The following is a 17679-nucleotide window of genomic DNA, read 5'->3' on the forward strand; positions in this document are numbered from 1 at the left end:
ATTCCTGGAGCCCACCCATGGCAGGCCCATGGACACCAGGCAGAGCCTGTTTTTCTGAGATTTAACAAGGCAGTGCCTGCTGAGCCACCTGCCATTTTCAGCTCTGTGAGATGGAGCTGTTTGAGCCAGCTCCTCCCCGGGCCCTCAGTGGCCACTCGGTGGCTGTGGCTCATGCTTCAGCAATGTCATCTGGGGCTGCACGTGGCACCAAGCGGCACGGAGGAGACAGTGGGTTGGAAGCAGCACGTTTGAATACCAGACTGCTGATCTAGGATTGATGAATCCAGCTCCTAGGGCACTGTGGCACCCGTGCTAAGCTGTTCACTCACTAGGCTCACCTCCCTAGATAAAGAACCATGAGAGCCTACTGCTTGCTAGTGATCCAATTCAAACCTGAAGAACTTCCCTTGGTGGATCCATGGGAAGCTAGAAACCAAACATGACTGTTTCTCAGTTAAAAGTCAGTGGGTGTGCAGTTGGGTCTCTGCTGCATTTATCCTCTTTAGAGCCTTACACACTGGAGGAAAATGCATGAAATCTGTCCCCTGCGTTCCTACCAAGTGCGCTGTTTATCCTGGCTGCCTTTCGTAAAACACGCAGATACAGGGATGTTTGCTTTATTTAGAATGATAAATGAAAGTAATAAGCTGCAAATTTCATCCTTTCTGCCATGAGCTCTATTTAAAAGAAAATTTCCAACGCGTGGGCCAGGCTCATGAGAAGCTGGGTCATGTGTGGAGCAACAGCCCTTTCCTTTCCTGTGCCTCACTGCCCAACCCTCAGCCCACGCTGGGAAGCCTGCAGGGCCAGGCAGGAGGGGTGCCCTTGCTTCTCCCCACTTTTAAAGAGGATCTTCGTTCATCCTGTGGCCCTTGCAAAGGAATGAAGGTTCTTTTCTAAGCTTCCTTATCCTCCATGCTCAGTGCTATTCAACTGTAAATGGTCTCATAGCTTTTAAATATGGAAGGTAATTTGGATCTAATGAAGATGTTGGGAGGACACTAGAATATATTTCTAGATTTCCTCTTGCCTTGTCCTCTCATTCCACCTTCAAAGACTTCCCTCCCACTGCATCTTACAACACCCCCAGCATGGGTGCACCATGGGAAGGCAAAGGGGGCTTTGCTCATCTCATTTTGGCTCTCTCTCCTCTCTTCCCACCTCAGCTACTCTCTGCCAGCCCAGTCCGTGCTCCAAATTTAGGGCACTAAAATGCAGCATGGTGCTGGAACAAGGTGCTGGCAGGGGACAGGGAGATGGGCAGAGCAGGAGCCCTGCCCCAGCTCAGGGAGTGGCTGGAAGGAGCTCACTCACCCCAAGTCCCGTTTGCATCACCCTCACTCTGCTGTCTTGGGCACAGCAGGCTTTGTTTAGGCAAGTGCCCATCCCTGCAGATCCCTAAACACACAAAGTGTTATCACCACATCATTATAGCCTCATTAATGTGCTCAGCACAGAAGGACCCCCACAGAGCTAAACGGGACAGTAAGTGGATACAGTAAGTGGGAGATCAGGTGTCATTTTCCTCAGTTGTCATTCTATATTTTTAGCTGTCGACTGGAACAATTTTTCGGTTCTTTTAAAACACCAGCCAGTCACCCTGCCTGCACCCCAGCAATGCAGTGCTTGCTCAGCCTCCTCACAGAGGACCCCACTCAGCCCATGCTCAGCTAAGCCCCAGCCCTTGGGCAAAGCACTCCTGCTGATGTGCTCAGAGCTCAGGATTTTCCTCTCTCCAGCTGCTGGTGCTAACACCCATTCTGCAGCCTCACTGTTTTCCTTAGTACTCACAGGCTGGGCTCCTGGAATTGCCTGGTGCTGGCAGATCTGTAGGAGCAGACCAAACCCTGTTGCATTTAGAGAATGAATACAGCAAAGGCAAAACGGATCATGGCAGAACTCCGGTGAAGTTTTCCTCTGCGGACAGAGGGAATTTGCAGCCCTGGCTGACGACAGGATGTAGGGCAGCTATTCAAGTTTCCCACTTCATCCTGGAGAGGAACTTCAGCTTTCAAAGCCTTCCCAAGAGGTCAGTCCTTGGCCTGGCTCTCCAGACTGTCACTTTGAAGGGCAAACAGCGCAATCCATGGGGCTCTGTGTGGTGTGAGTGCTGAATCGATAGAAACTGAACTGAAACCACAGGCTCACGTCCTCGGGATTTGTCCAGGGCTGGGCAAGGACCACGCACCTCATGGTGAAGGTCTCTTGCTTCCTGCAGTTCCCTGCTGGCATCCAACTGTCTAGACAGGCAGCAGGGTGACAAAACCCAGGCACTTAATAAAGAGTGCCCAGCACACTTCAGCGGGGTAATTGCAGCAGTTTGTCCACACAGGAAAGCTAATCCCAATTGATGGAATGAGGGAGCATAAAGTGGGCTCATTAAAAGCCACATGAACTCTGACTATGGACACTCTTATTCACTATTCATATGTCCGTAATTCACTTTATGAATTCATTCCCAAAATAAACTGAACATGAATTATGGCCCTGGAAGCCAAAATAAATGTGTTTACACAAAGATTTAATGCAATTTAATGAAACTATTCTAAGAGCTTATTTAAACACATTTCCCCAAGTGCCTCAGACTAGACTAGCCCTTAGAAGAAGCGTTTGCCTATTCATTCATCTCAGTTAAATTTCACAGACATTAGATGAATTTCAGCAAGAGGCTTCCAACCTCTTCTGGAGATTGAATATGCAGGAACTGACTCCTTAAGGGAGGAGGCTGCTTGTCGACAGCCCCAAGAACAGCTTCATGGCCCATTTCTTTCAGTCCAAAAATCTGGCTTCACTGCATTTCTTTTTAGCAACATTATCACATCAAAGGTTTCCTCTGCTTTAAAGAAAGTCCCTCAGCTCTGCCTGAAACTCTTGGAAAGCCCTCTGTAGGGGAAGAAAGACAGGTAGCAAGCTGATTAATTGCAAGCATTGGGATAAGCTCAGAAACAGGCAACAAGGAGGAGAAGTCTACCTGGAAAGTGCGTCTCTTTATGACCGGAGGTGGAGCCAGCCGCACTGAATTGAGGAGAGGCAGCAGCTGAAGAAGATCAAACCAGAAGGTCACAGGGCAAAGGAGGCCATGAGGGCATGGAGAGTCAGAGAGCAGACACGGCAGAGACAAGAGAAGAGGGGAACAGAGAGATTGCCATGAAAATGAAGCCTGGCAGGTGAGCAGCGTGGGGCAGGCACCTGCTGGCAGACCTCTGAGCTCCTGGTGCTGCTCACAGGGGCACCCACCAGGGGCCAGCCTGGCAGGTGTGGGGTGCCCACTCAGCATCCCAGTGTCCCCACTGCACGGAGCTTTCACAGCTCCCTCTGCCTGGAAACAGAACTGAGCCAGGGGGTTTCTGACTCAGCTCTGCTGATCTCCTTAGGAAGCGCTCACTGCAAGGCATCTCTCGCTGGCTCTGCTGGGGTGTCCAGCCATGGGACTGTTTCTCTGAACTTATCATCATCATCAGATTTGGGGCATCTATCCCAAATTTTCCAAGTGCAGTTTTCTAGCTCTCTTACAGAAACTCAGTGTATCTCCAGGCATCTATCAGAATTACAATTTTCTCCAAGTTTTCCAAGCGCGGTTTTCTAGCTCTCTTACAGGAAACTCGGTGTATCTCCAGGTCTCATCCTCCCTCCAGGTGTGGAAGGGAGCAGAAAAGGCTGGCTGGGGTCAGCACAGAAGTCCTGGCCTGGTTCACTTAACTTGGCAGACACAACCACCATGGCCAAGGGACAAGACCAGGCCTTGGAGCTGGACACCTAAGTAGGGCATTGCCCTGGCAGCCTGTGCTTTGTTTTTCCTTGCTCAACAGTATCATCACCTTCTGACTACTTATAGCCAGGAATGCTGCCTTAGGGCACAAAGCTGACCCGGACACACAGAAATCAAATGCACTAAAGCTCAGGAGCATTTGTTCATCCCTTTGCTGTATCCAGTTTCCACTTGCATGCACGCTGCTGTCACCCTGGCACCCACCACGTCGGCTCCAGGCCCAGGAATGCTGCTCTGGCCTGATCCACTTTCCTGTTCCTATCAGTTTTCCATTGAAGCTGCTCTTGATTTACATAGGGAGAAGTGAGAGAGCCTTTCTGTGCTTGGGCACAAAAACCTGCCCATGAGTGACATTTCCCCACGTGAGCTGAGCACTCAGATCCCAGAGGTGTGCCCACAGGTGTCCCACCACAGAAACCATACACTTCCAAGGAGCACATTTTATTCCCTTTTGACATTGTACCTCATGTGTGCAGTGAAAGCAAGGATCCAGTCCTGATGCAAAGAGAAGCAGTAACCCAATTTTGCAGCATCATGATTAGGTGGTTGTGCTCAAATGCACTGATCCAGACAGCCACAAGCTATCACTCCAAAAGCAGTGCTGCTGGAAATTCAGCTGGGCTGATTTTACCCAAAGGCAAACCTCCCCTTTCTAAAAGACAGTGCAGGAGGCCCCTTAGCTCAGGAGAGCCAGCTAAGCTGGCCTTGCCTGGCTGCTTAAGTGCTGAAGGGTATCTGGAATACCATACAGCTTACAGGGAAGCTGAGGGAGGATGCTGGAAAGGATAAGGAGGAATATGGAAAGAACCAGTCCTGAAAACAGGCAAGACAAGACCCTGCAATGGATTCAGGTGAGAAGAAATCTGAAGGCACTTCCACCCAGCTCCTGCCCTGCCCTCTCTGTGTTCCAATGGGAAGTTTTTTCAGAAGGCAGTGTGCAATATTGGATTTGCAGCCTCGAGCCTTTGCATCAGAACTGGATCCCCTGAGAGCACTACCCACAAACCTTCAGCGTAAGGATCTGGTTAGAGCGCAGGGCTGCAAGTGTGGTACTTAGGTACTCCTGGGGACAGGGAACACACACCAGACAGAAAGGGTCAGATACACAAACAGCATTTCTGAGAGCCAACACAGATGGTCCCCCCGTTTCCCTGAGTGGCCCTTGGCAGCAGCTTGAGGGGCCCTCTCACCCTGAATGGGCAGCACCAATGCATGGGCTCACCCCTCACAGCAGTGCAGGCCACACAGACCCACACAGACAAAAAAAATAGGAATCTACAAGAACCAAGGCACATATCCTAACCTTGTATTTCCTTCCTAAGAAAACAAATATTAAACAAAACTGAAACAATATCCCCGGTTTGTCAGGATGCTGGTTTTCATTTCCTCACCTAGAACATTTGACAAAGAGCCTTATCAAACAGAAAAGCAAGAATAACTTGCAATTCTGTCAGCAGTGTCACATTTCTGCAACAAGGCCCATCCTAATTTTCATTCAGGGAGGAAGAAAGAGAACTGCACCTTCTGCTGGCTGGTCTGTGCCTCTGGCTCCCTGAACTTGCAGTTCAGGACAGCCTGTCCTTGAGTTGATCTGAGGACAGTCACCCTTCCCGTGAGCGTGTCTCAGCCATGAACAACTCATGGGCTTTTTATAATGTTGAGCTTGGTGCCTCATGAGACCAAAAGTATCTCCATGAGAGGCAAGGAAACACTGCCAGGATGTGAGGCTTTGAACCCGCCCTTTTCCTGCAGCTCACCAGCCACCCTACAACCCTGACCCACCAAACCAGTGCGCCTGAACCCAGCCTATTCCCAGGGATGCACCAGCTCCCTTCCCAGTGCTGCTGTGGGTCCTGCCACTGCTTTTCACCTTGAGCACTGGGGACAGTCAGAGCCAAGGGCTGTAACAGGAACTCAGGACACTGCTCGGGTGACCAGTGTTGTTGGCTTCTTTTTAACATAACAATCCAGTGAGCTGCTCACTAAATAAACACAGCTGAGCGGCTGTTATTGCACGGGGACTGGCACTTCCCCACAGCCCCTTCTCCCTTGCTGCCAGCCCAGCTCTCTCTGCAGTGGCTCTGCTGCTCCAACCCTGCTCCCTCCGGGCCAGGGACCAGAGCCCAGCTGATTATCCAGAGGCCCATCAAAAATAAACAGAAAGCTCTTAAGCTTGTCTCCCTGTACACCCAGATTACAAATTCCAGCCACTTCATATGATGTCGTTCCAATGCATTTCCAGTGGATTTTCAGCACTCTGGTTGTTTTTAGAACTGGTTAAATCCCCTCAAACCCCATGATGTTCTCTCTCCACTCTTGGCTGCAGCACATGCTGGCCAGGCCAAGATGAAGGAGCAGGTGGGGCAACATCCTGGGCTTTCATTAAACAGTTGCTGGCATCAACCCTCCCACTCAGCCTCTTCCCTGCAGGCAGATATTCCACCAGCCTTGGGGACCAACATGGGGACCAGCTCACTGGGGAGCTGACAGAGCAGTGCAGGGTCACCCTCAGCAGGGAGCATAGCCCTTCCCCTTGTCTCTGTGCAGGGATGACACCAGCGTGAGGGAGAAGAAAAAGGGAAGAATGATGATCGAGTTTTCCCCAGGTCTTCCAGGAAGACAGCACAGAGCCAGTGCAGCAGCTCAAGGCATGAGTGGGTGACCTCTGCTCCTCCAGAAGCCCCAGGTTTCACTGGGTTTTGGGCTGAGGACCTTCCCCTCTCCAGCACAAAGCACAGGAGAGTGTCCAGGAAGCAGAGCTGACAGGGGTCAGCTCTGGTGGGCAGGAAGAGACAGACCGGAGAGCCAACACCCCTCCTGGAAAACCTTATCTGCTGCTTTTCTGCGAAACACATCAATCAGCCCAGCACTGCCCCGGGGGCCCAGATGACGCATCTTGTTAATGGAACGATCCCTACCTCCGACAAAAAGCCATTCAAACGAAGGAGGATTAACATGCAGGAAGGCACGGGACAGAGGATAATAACGCTAATGACTTACCCTGTGCGGGTACTCTGCACACTGACCCTGTGAAAGAAGGGGATTAAAAAGGAAAGAGTTTAAAAAACAAACAGAGGCGACCAAAATAGGCACGCAGGGTCAGCCGCAGAAGGTGTAAATCATTGGGACTCTATCGGACTCAGTGCAGCTATGCCAATTTGCACCCTGCCTCCTGTCCCCATCCCCTGAGCCCTCTGCTCTCGGGACTCCTCACTCACAGTCAGATCAAGCAGCACCAAGTCCCTTCCTCACTTTTTGCAAGGCGCCCACTGAAATTACCTTCTCTCCTTTTTGTCCTGGGGGTCCCTGTAAGAGAAAAGTGATCAAAAAAGGCCTCAGTAAATGAGGGAGTTCAGCGAATGCAAGGGGAAAGGGATTAGGGGGAGAGATACTTACAGGCTGTCCCCTGGGACCTGCAGCACCCTTTAAAGAAACACAGAATTTAACAGGGGATGTTTTTCCATTTACAGTGACAAAAAGCGTATGGAGTAGGTGAAAAACTGAGCTTTTAAAAACAATTGTGAAGAAAATTCTCAAGAGAGATCCGGGTTCCCTTTGTTACTCTGGAGGAGTGAAAAATGCACACATGCTCTGGCTGCACCACAGGGGGGAAAAATTAAAAGGACAGGGGAAAAAATCATGGGGAAAACACACCCTTATTGTTCCCAGGACCTCAGCTGACAGCATCTCCTCAGCCATGCTCTGGGATGGAACCAGAGGCAGCCAGGACTGAAGCCTGAGCTGGGATTGTGCAACAGGGGAGTGGGGAGGGGGATCTTCAACATGTGCTTGCCAGAGGGCTATGCTGACACTCGGGCTCAAAAAACAGAATTACAGAATTAGCAGAAGAAAACCTTCAACACTTTGGTGAGCGAAGGTGACTACAGGGCCTCTCTCTTGACATGCTTATATTTGGGATTTCATTATCAGAGATGTCAAGAGGAACAAGACAGCATTTGGGCTTCCATGAAGTGCAGTCTAAGTTTGTCATTTTCCACCAAAAGCATTTTAGTGTGATGCACATATGAAACAGAGCTTCAAGGGGGTGGGGGGGAACCACATTTAATACAAAAAATATGCTTTTTTTTGGTTGTTGTTAGATAAGTTGAAAGCTGCCAGATGGGTTTTCAGAAATCTTTCCATCAACTTTTACTTGTCCTATGAGGCCGACCACAAAAAATGTCAGCTCCCAGAATATATTTAAAGAACATAATTGCAAAGTGCAAGGAAAACACATCCCATGCCTAACTAGAGAGTTGCTGTTGTGACATGATGAATGTGCTAGCCATAATGCAAAAATTACAGACATGCATCCCAGCCCTGCTATTATGAAGTTACAGAATTAGGGATGCAGCTAGTGCATCAGCTGAGGTAAGATTGCTACCCTGCCCCTGAGCTTGTTTCCAGCTGAGGCCCAGCATCATTGCAAACCAACCCATCACCCACAGACAAACATATGTATTTTTACCATCTCTCCTTTCTGTCCAGGATGCCCCTGCAAAAGAAAGGAAACACACATCAGCTTTGGCCACTGCACACTCTAGATGATGTTGATTTAACAGCTTCTGCTGAGTGAAGTGTGTGTTCCCAGAGCAGTACAAGAAAAGTGCTGCCACATTTCTCTTGGGAGTGAAGTTTCCCATGGCAAAACCAGGAAATCAGAAGCCAGAGGTGTGAGCTACCAGCTCCTTCCCCACTGCAGCACTGGAGGAGGGTGGTGGGGAGCCTGGCTACATGGCTGCCACGTGGCTTTCATGCCCTTGGTTCATGGAGAAGTCTCTTGTTTGTGCCCAGCTCTGAAGGATGGGAAGAACTCGGGTTTCTACTGCAAATCTCTAAGGACAGCATGGAGGTCTCACAGAGGTCTTTAGGACCCTTCCCTCCTCTACTGCAGCATTTTGGCTCAACAGCAAAGAGAAAAAAGCTGTTGGCTAAGGCAGGGGGCTGATAGCTTGGGGATCTGCTCTGCCTGTCTGATTCTGGGTGGGAGTGCCTGCTAAGGCTTTCCCTGCAGCAGCCAGGCAGCTGCACTTGTGAACTGCTAGTTTATAGATTTACCTAGAAAGGAACAGGCCATACTCTGCCTTCCTTCATCTCCTGACTCCTGCATCTCCCCCAGGGCATCTGTGGCATCCTCCTGCCTGCCAACCTCCTAATTTTCTTATAATCCATGCATGTGCATGGCACTGCAAAACAATCCCCTTCAAACACAGGGTGTAACACCCAGGCTGCAGCCCAGTGAGACCAGCAGGAGGCAGGGCAGAAGCCTGCAGGAGTTCTCTGCTTACCGGTTTGCCATCCAAGCCAATAGGGCCCTGAAATAAAAGAGGAGAAATGATGAGAAATGCTTTCCCCATGGATGGTGTCCGTCCATCTTGTCCATCTGCCCCAGGAAGCACTGTGTGCCACAGGACTGCATGGGCTGGGGTGACGTGAGGTGACTCCCTGACCTCCTGTCCAGTCCTGGCAGGTCCCTGGCCCACTGAGAACCAGCCCAGATTTCAAACTGCTTCAATGTGCTCCAGCTCACTGTCAGCACATTTCAGCAGCAATGCTGGACACATGAACAAAAACAAGGAGGGATCCATAGTCAATTTGCAAAAAAAAAAAATCTCAGAATTTAAAATTTTTCAGTGTTGGGTAAACTAGCTGAACATCAGTAGTTTTCTCAAGACTTTGATTTGAAAGGGCACCCACCTTTGGGGGAAGAGGAATTTCTGCAAGTGATAGAATAACAGAAGTGCCTCAGGGAAGAGGTGACATACAGCTCAGCACATTTGCTGAGAAACAGGCTCCACAGGGCTGTCCCACCCAGCACTTTCTCATGAGCTGGGCTGACTTGTTTTCTGCTCCTCCAAAAGCCAAAGACCACAAGGGCCTGGAGAGATCTGCTTCTCCTCAGCCCAGGGGCAGCTCCCAGCCCCCCTGCCACAGCAGGCAGAGCTGTGGAGCCCGGGCAGACAGGGGGAGGCTGCCAATTCCTCCCAATTTCCAGGGGTGACAGTCCCCCCTGCAGACCTGCTCTGGCACATCCTGGAGCAGCAGCTGAGCTGCCTGGCCAGAGCAGGGATGTGGGGGGTGTTGCTGTTTGCCCCTGGCTCTGTAGCTGTCCAGGATAAATGCATATGAATAAATAGCAACTGTTGGAGCTCTTCAGAAGCCTCAGTGCTTCACAGAGTGCTGCCAGCAACTGTAGGATTGAAATGAAATTTGCTTTGTGCTCTCCTGGGCATTATCTCTGTTCCCTTGCAACTGTGCTGGAGAAGAATTCCCCCTCATGTCCTTTCCCTTTGGCATGACCTGGGTGTTCAGCCCAGCACAGTCCCCAGCTGACCCTCAACAAGCAGGGCCTTTTTTGGATCCTTTTTTGGATCCCAGGCACTTGCTGCTATTGGAATCTCATCTAAAAGCTCAATTAAAGTTGGAATTTCCCCTACCTAGGGGTTGTTTTCTTTGTTTGGGATAGGGGTATTTCTTAGGATGATTTTCCTTTACTGAACAGATCTGGCTTTAACTTTGTTATTTTAACACTTGGGGATTTTTTAGAATTAATTTCCTTTCAGAGTCGTGTGGTTTGGTTTAGTAGGGTTTTTTTTTTTTTCTCCCTAAGTACTGTTTAAAAGAAGAAAAGAAGTAGCAGAAAAACAAATGAAGAAAAAACTGCTTTTTCCAGTGATATCAGATCAGGTCATTGGTTTCAGGAAGAAATGATGAGACACAGCAAGCACTTATGAGGCTTCCTAGTGGTACCACACATCCGTACCTCATAAATTCAGAGTTACACTTACCGGGAATCCAGGAAAACCTCTTGTTCCAGGCTGTCCCTGGGAAGGATGAAACAGAGACAGCACTTTAGAGGAACTCAAATGAATTTTGATGGATCCTAAGTCCTCTCTACAGAGCCTTTCCTCCAGCCTCTGACCAATTATCCTACAACTCTCTCAAGAGCTACCCAATTCCCCTCCAAGGGGAAAGTGTCTTGGGAAGGAGGGGAAATCTCTCATCCCCACTCCAATTTGTACAGGGCCAAGAAAAGGCTGGAGCAGCTCCAGTTTGGATTGCAGGCAGTTTCCTTTAAGTTTCTACATTAATTAAATGGGTGTCCCTAGCCCATATGTTAGGCTTTTGGAGTATATTCCAGAGGCTGAGCTCATTTTATGGCAGTTCTTGCTGCCATAAACCTGAGATGTTTAATGCAGGGTGCTGTTCTGTGCAAGACAAGCCTTGCAGGTCACTGGTGTCTAAATACAACCATCCCTCTCCTCCTCCACCCCTCATATCTCAGCTCATTCATTTTCCTCAGAAATAATTCTGGAGATGAGATTTTTTTTTTTTCTCTTCTGTTTCTTTTTATTTTTATCCTCTGAGAGCTAAGACAAAAAGGAGAGTTAGGCTGTGTGATGAGAGGAACATGAGCACCACAACTATTCCCCCTGCCCCTTCCTGGCTAGCTAGCTGTGGCTACCAGTTTGGGATCAGGTACAGCAAACACTGCCTTGGGATGTGTTTGGCAGCTTCTTCATCCCCTACTTAAGAACACCAACAAAAGAGAAAATGTGCTAGCTGCTAATTTTTCGTAGCTCTTCAATTTTTGGGGCTTGTGACATCCCAGGTCACAGTTACTGTAGCTTTGTTGGTATCCAGAGAAGATACCACTTCATTTAGGGATTTTTCAATCTGTTTAAAAAAGAAAAAGGTCAGGAAGCATATGGTCCATCTGGCCCAGACTTCAGCAGATCTTGAAGCAGTCTCATGTAGACAGAAACAGCCGGATGAGGTAAATCCTGTGCCACGCTCATCAGCTGACCACTGTGGCATCCTGCCTACCCTGAAAGCTGGGCTGGGATGCCAAAATGCCCAGCTTCCTTATGTCTTCTCTCATTTTGGGGAAAAAAAAGCTTTCTTCAGCAATTTGAGCTACCATGACTGGAGGGCTGGAACCCCACAGGAGTTACCTAGGACAGAGCTGGGCATAAACAGGGTGCATCTCTGCCTTAGCTAGAGTGATCCCATGTGGTGCTGAGGGAAGAGGAAGGAGGAGATGGGGCTCCTGGGCTGTGAGGCTGAGGTTTGCCACAGTGAAGCAGTAACAATCCTTTGGGAGATCTCAGAGTTGCACTGATAGGAAAAAATTCACCTTCAGGTAACATCTCCAGGCACCCTCTGTCTGCAGAGAGACTCAGTGAGGGTTTACCCCTGCAGAGGATGGGCCCAAACAGCCTCTTTGCAGGGTTTGAGGGATGCCCCCACCACAGAATCCCTCACGTTGCACTGAAGAGTTCTGGTTTGCTACACAATGCTAGCAGGACCTAAGCACATTTGCACTATTTATTTCTTTAGTTCTGCAAAGTTGAACTTGGTCAGCTTTGCTTTGCAAGATACACACAAAACCACCTGGCCCTGTTGGCCAGTGACCAGGAGGGAAGATAGGCTATAAATTAAAGGATCTGTCCACTGCTGGCTTCTGAAAAGGCAAGAAGCAAGAAGATCCTAGCCAGAATTCTGGTTCCCTGTTGGACACCTCCCTGACAAAAAGTGCTAAAAAAAGAATTAGGGAGAAAACCTGGAAATGGTGCAATTTGGCCTCCTCTGTAGACTACAGACTGCTGCTTCTTTCTCCTTGGAGGACAGCAGGATGATTTGCACGGTATCACGCCAAGACAACAGTTCAGCAGCGAGCCATTCCAAGAGACTGTTTTTGTTGGGTGGCTGGTTTTCCTTGTCTCCTTTTCAAAATGTTGATTGTATGAAGTATGTAATCCTGGGAGCTGCCAAATCATGGAGGCCGTCTGTTTCTGCCACTATTGGTGCACTGTCCCTCTCTGGCCAGGAGTTAAAGCAGCTCTGAGCTCCGGCAAAAACTTTAACCTCCAAACAAAAATCTGGAAACTATTTGTCATCCCACATCTTTCCGAGTGGCCCCTTGGCCAGGGTTTCCGTGTTTGTCTTCAGTGTTCAGCCATCCTTTGGACCTATCACGAGCTCCCCAGGAAACTGGATCATCTTCACAGTAGGCTTTGCAGGGGGAAAGTGTAGAGTTGGGCCAGTCCTGGCACCTCAGAGCTTTGACTGGTGTAGGCAAAACCCCATTTTTGATACCATTTGCCACCTAATTTTTCTGCTGCTTTAAAGATGCAACATGTTCTGCACTTTCCCAAACAGCAGCAAGGCAGACAAAATTGTCCTGCAGGCCAGGCACGTGTCCTTCAATAAAACTGTCTCCTTTGCAGGACCTACACCGACAGGACCTGATGGCTTTTCTCTCTGATTATTATAATTACGCTGTTCAGAAGGCTGAGAGCCAGAGCTTGTGAGAAACAGCAAAAGCAACGGGGCACTTACCCTCCAAAATCTGCTGTTTGTGGAGCAGGGTGGTCTTGCTCAGAGCTTGGCTTGAGAGACTTGCCAGCCCTTCTTCCTTGGCTGGACATGTGGCCAGGGACCATCTGCTAGGCATAAAACCCTTGGGGAGACCCATTTGGGTCCTGGGCTTTGGTTCTGTCACTTCTCAAACTGCAGCATCCCCGGCAGGTGGGCCTGGGGACCGGCAAAGCTGTTTTTTATTAGAAACACTTGTCATGGGGCTTTTGGGAAGTTAATTGGAAAGCCAGATGTAGCCAAGTGTTTGCACTGCCTGGGTCTCTCTCACTTGACCTCGGCTGTGAAACAAAGGCTGCCAGCAGCCCATCCTCTCTGCAGGTCAAGGACGGTGCTCTTCACAGGTTAATCAAAATCGGAAGTGCCCACTGGGAGGGAGAGAATTGAATCTCCAGGTCTTTTTTCATGGAAATCTCCGGTGGAGGCTGTGCAGGGATGGAGTGGAGAGGTCTGGCTGCACCCACACAAAAGCAGAGGCTTGATGGCTGAGCTACAGTGCAAGAAGCATCCAGCATTTAGGGCATGTAAACACTCCAACCCTTCACCCTGGTCTTTTTTTATGGCCCGGTCCTTACAAAAAGTTTTGTCTGGCTGACTCGTTGCACCTTGTAAAGACACTTTTACTGGAAGAGGGGGCAAAATCCTACCTTTTCTCAGCCAGATAAGCAGTGACCATGCTGACAAAGAGCTTCCAAGATTTTGGGTACATGACAAAGACCTCTGAACTATCCTTTGGCTTTGTGAGCTCCCCAGTCACTGGCTTAGCTCTGATCCTGCTCGTCAGAAAAATCAGGGGGCTTGTTCCCTACTGATTAAACCAAAGGCTGAAATCAGCCAGGCAAAGGGCAAATTTTCTCCAAAAGTGATAGCAGCCCTGTTGCAAAAAGGAAATACGTTTCTTCCTTTTAAATGCAGGACTTTGGTTTCCTTGCCAAGGGAAGGCTTCCTCATTTGTCCTGGAATATGAGCTATAATTTCATTATATATAGTATATAATAGCAGTATAAAACCAAGGCTGGCTCAGCATGGGAACCACATTATACAGGGTTTTTGCTCTTTCCAGCTGATGCTGAGTCTTAATGCCCCTCCTAAGGCTTTCCCAGTAGCTTGCCCACATCCTGCATCAGACAAAAATAGAGAGAAAAGTCACTTACGGGCGGGCCACGGGGCCCGATGATGGACATGCCAGCTTCTCCTGGAGCACCCTGCAGAGAGACAAAGCAGAGGACAGGGGTGAGAATAGGAGAGGAAAGCACAAAGACAACTATATTCCTGTCAAGACTGGGGTTAAATGTGGGTGCCTTAGGTGTGAGATCTTCAGGGCTCATGGGGCAGCTGCTGTTCTGCCTCTCCCAGCTCCTGCCTGACACTTTGGGAAAAAAGATGTCCTTGAGAGCTGCTCATATGTGCCAGAAAATGGAAGCTGCACAGCAAGGAGAAGTATAAACACATAAAACACACTTTCTGGCAAAACAGATGTTCTGCCCCATTGCAAGTGTGAAAGATGGCCTGAAACCCTTTCTGTTTCCTTCCTGCGAGTTCCAGGAGGGTTGTGTCCTGCAGAAGAAAGAAAAAGAGAGATGTGCTGGGCTCCAGGGAAAGGGGAGCTGCAGGCAGCTCATCTGGTTACTCCAGAAATGCCTCGCTTGTGTATGTCTCAAACTCAGTTGAGATGTGGATGAAAACAAAGCAAAGTGCTTGCTGGAAAAGGAAACAGCTGCCTCTCCAACTCCCAGCCACCCACAGTGCGTGATGGGCAGGACAGGTCACTCTCTTTGGAAACATGATGGATTCCTGAGAGGCAGCTCCAGAAGTGCCCAGGGCTGAGGAGCTTTGGGACAGAGCATCCCATAAACCAAGCAGCCTGCAAGAAAGCAAAGCACTCTGAAAAACAAAGCTATGGACTGCCAAAGACTTAGGGCTCTCAGGGAGGCCTCTGGGGCAGCAGGGGCAATTAGGAGTGATTTTTTTTCCATTGTTTGTTTGTATCTATCTGCTGTCCCTTCATGAAAACTTTGGCAAGAAACAAATACAAGGATATGCAGAGAAAAAAACAGAATGGTTTCAGGTGGGAAATTCTGGTCTGTTGGATGTTGGTTGGCTCCAATGAGCAAACAGTGAACACAAGGATGAAGAATCTCTATCCTACTTTCCCTTTCCTTGTTGTGTTTTTCTATTATGAAGAGGAGCAAATGGGTCTGGTATGGTATTGCATAGATGACCTTCCTTGTCAGGTAAACATCCCTACCTTTCCTAATTTCTACACGTTGTTATTCAATTATTCGCAAATCCCAAACACCTCCATTTCCCTGCTCTCCCAGAGGGAGGTACTCACAGCTCTGGGGAAAATATACTAACACTGAAATGCCAGAAAAAGGCCAGCAGTAGGATCACCTTAAACCAGTACTTCATGGTGGGTACAAATCTCACTCACTGCACAGCACACAGTCTGTGAGATGGTGTCCCACAGACCATGAGCTTTCCTCAGGAGGAAGAGGCCCCACCATGTCAGAAACAGGAGCGTGCCATGCCACTTTTATTCCTTGCTCCCACCTGCACCAGGGATCAGGCTAACCTGGGAGGCAGAGGGGACCTGCAGGTTGGCTGGGGCAAGCAGAGCTGCCAGAGGGGGAGAAAGTCAATGGTTAAAATCCAGGAAGCCTTGAAGGAAGCCCTGCATGTGCCCACTGGCTCTTAGGCTGTTAGTAAATTGTCATAAACAAGAAACACAGCATCTTTGGAGGCTGAGTGGCCTGGAAGGAATTTGGGAAATATACTTGCACTGACACGGAAGATGGGGCATCCCAGGGGTGTGGAAGCCCAAAGCTGGCTGCAGTGGCCATGACTGTGACAGGGGAGCTGGGCTGGCCCTGGAAGAGGACATTTTGGGGATGCTAGAGGCTACAAGAAGCTGACTCACCTTCTCTCCACATTTCCCCTTTAAGAGAGAGAAAGGAGAGAGACACAAACACAGGCGTCAGAGGCAAAGGCACGCTCTGCCCCCCACAACCCTGGCTATGGGGCTGGCACCAGCAGGGTGGCCTCAGCTCCTGCCCCACTCCTCTTCCCCATCCTCACCAGGGGATGCCTGAGCAAGGAGCAGCTCCAAAATCCAGCCCTCAGCCAGGCATGCCATGGCCCCCTTTGCTCAGGGCAGCTGCCAGTGGCAAGCAGGGGTGCGTGTTAGGAAACCCAGGGTTTGCAAGCCCAGCTGGTGCACCAGGTGGCAGCGGGAGACACCCAAACAGGGGGATGCTGAACCAGAGGAGGGCCTGGATAGGACAGCAGGTGAAATGGAAACACCCCCCCAGCATGTACGTGGCTTGCAGGGCTGGTCACCCTGCTGAGACCAGGGGAGCCCCTCAGGTACGGGGCTCAGGGAGAGTAGTTTTGCTCCAACTGACAAGGATTATCCTGAAAGCCACCCCCAAATCCTGGGGGCTGGAAGAGAATGGGAAGGATAAGGCACACAAAAAAGGGTTTGACTTACCGGCCGCCCAGGGATTCCCATCGCACCTTTGTCCCCCTGGCAATTAAGGCAAAAATCAGAGGGAATTGGTAACTGGACAAAAGCAAGGTTATAAAACAGCACAACTGAACTAAGCCACAGCAGCAGCTTCACACTGTGGTGCAAGTGTCCAGGGATTTTGAGAGGGAGAAAGTTAAAGAGTAAAATGTGTTTGCGTGTGCCCGAACCTGTCTTTAGAATGTGTGAGGCACCAGCTCATTTCCACATATGACAAACCCACACATCTCACAAGAGAAATTACATACAGCAATTTAGGCAGCAAAAGGAGGACAGGAGTCTCCAGTCAAACAAAGTACTATCCCTATTTCCAACACTTCATAAAATCCAGGTCCTGGGAACTGGCTTTCCGCAGTGGCCCACTGTCACATTTTTCTCTTTCTTGACCAAAGTCATCTGGGTGTTAGCTATTTATTTATAGAGTTATCACTTTAAAACACAATTCTTTTAGACTTAAAAATACTGTCCTGTCCAGAAACAAGAGAAAAATGTGAGAACACAAGCTGACACAGGAAAAAGCATGTCTGGAAGAAGACATATGAGCAGCTGTTTTCAGTGTCCTCTACCCCTCTGAGATACTTCCCAGTGCATTGTCAGCATGTGAGGGATCCTAACAGTGGTTTTGGGAATGACTTTGGGTCAGGTGACACTGGACAGAGCCTCGTAAACACATGAACATAGGACCAGTGACAATTTTCTGCACCCACTTACCTACAAGGCAGTTGGCTGCCTCTTACAGCTAAATTGTACTATGCAATTACCAAAAAAAAAAAAAATACCCCCCCTCTGCATTCCTGGTCACCAAAACTGAAGGCTGTGCAGATCTGGAAGATAGCAGCTCATTGCTAAAGGATCTTGATGATTATGGCTTCAGCAGTCATGTAGCTTTTGCTCTATATTTTGCAAAAATGACATGATAATAATCCCTCAGTTCTGTTTCCAGCGATGTTTGGGGTTGCCTTATGTAAAACAGAATGTTCCTGCCCCTGGCTGACTGCGTCTGTAG

At 49.2% G+C, this 17679-nt stretch overlaps 1 protein-coding gene across 5 annotated transcripts in view; it reads right to left on the minus strand.

Moving 5' to 3' along the window:
* Nucleotides 1-17679, minus strand: part of COL13A1 (collagen type XIII alpha 1 chain) — an 86385-nt gene that overhangs the window by 37013 nt on the left and 31693 nt on the right. For 3 of the 5 annotated variants that reach the window (XM_031063597.1, XM_031063600.1, XM_031063599.1), the window contains 8 exons: nt 14302-14352; nt 10558-10593; nt 9058-9084; nt 8238-8264; nt 7166-7192; nt 7049-7075; nt 6770-6796; nt 2972-3037 (listed from right to left, as the gene is read on the minus strand). In XM_031063597.1, the coding sequence (XP_030919457.1) occupies nt 2972-3037; nt 6770-6796; nt 7049-7075; nt 7166-7192; nt 8238-8264; nt 9058-9084; nt 10558-10593; nt 14302-14352 (288 nt within the window). Of the gene's footprint in view, nt 1-2971; nt 3038-4775; nt 4833-6769; nt 6797-7048; nt 7076-7165; nt 7193-8237; nt 8265-9057; nt 9085-10557; nt 10594-14301; nt 14353-16067; nt 16094-16636; nt 16674-17679 lie in introns of all 5 variants that reach the window. The other 2 variants (XM_031063601.1, XM_031063598.1) reach the window with 2 other exon arrangements.

Source organism: Geospiza fortis, unplaced genomic scaffold (assembly GCF_000277835.1).
Source record: "Geospiza fortis unplaced genomic scaffold, GeoFor_1.0 scaffold637, whole genome shotgun sequence".
NCBI lineage: Eukaryota > Metazoa > Chordata > Aves > Passeriformes > Thraupidae > Geospiza > Geospiza fortis.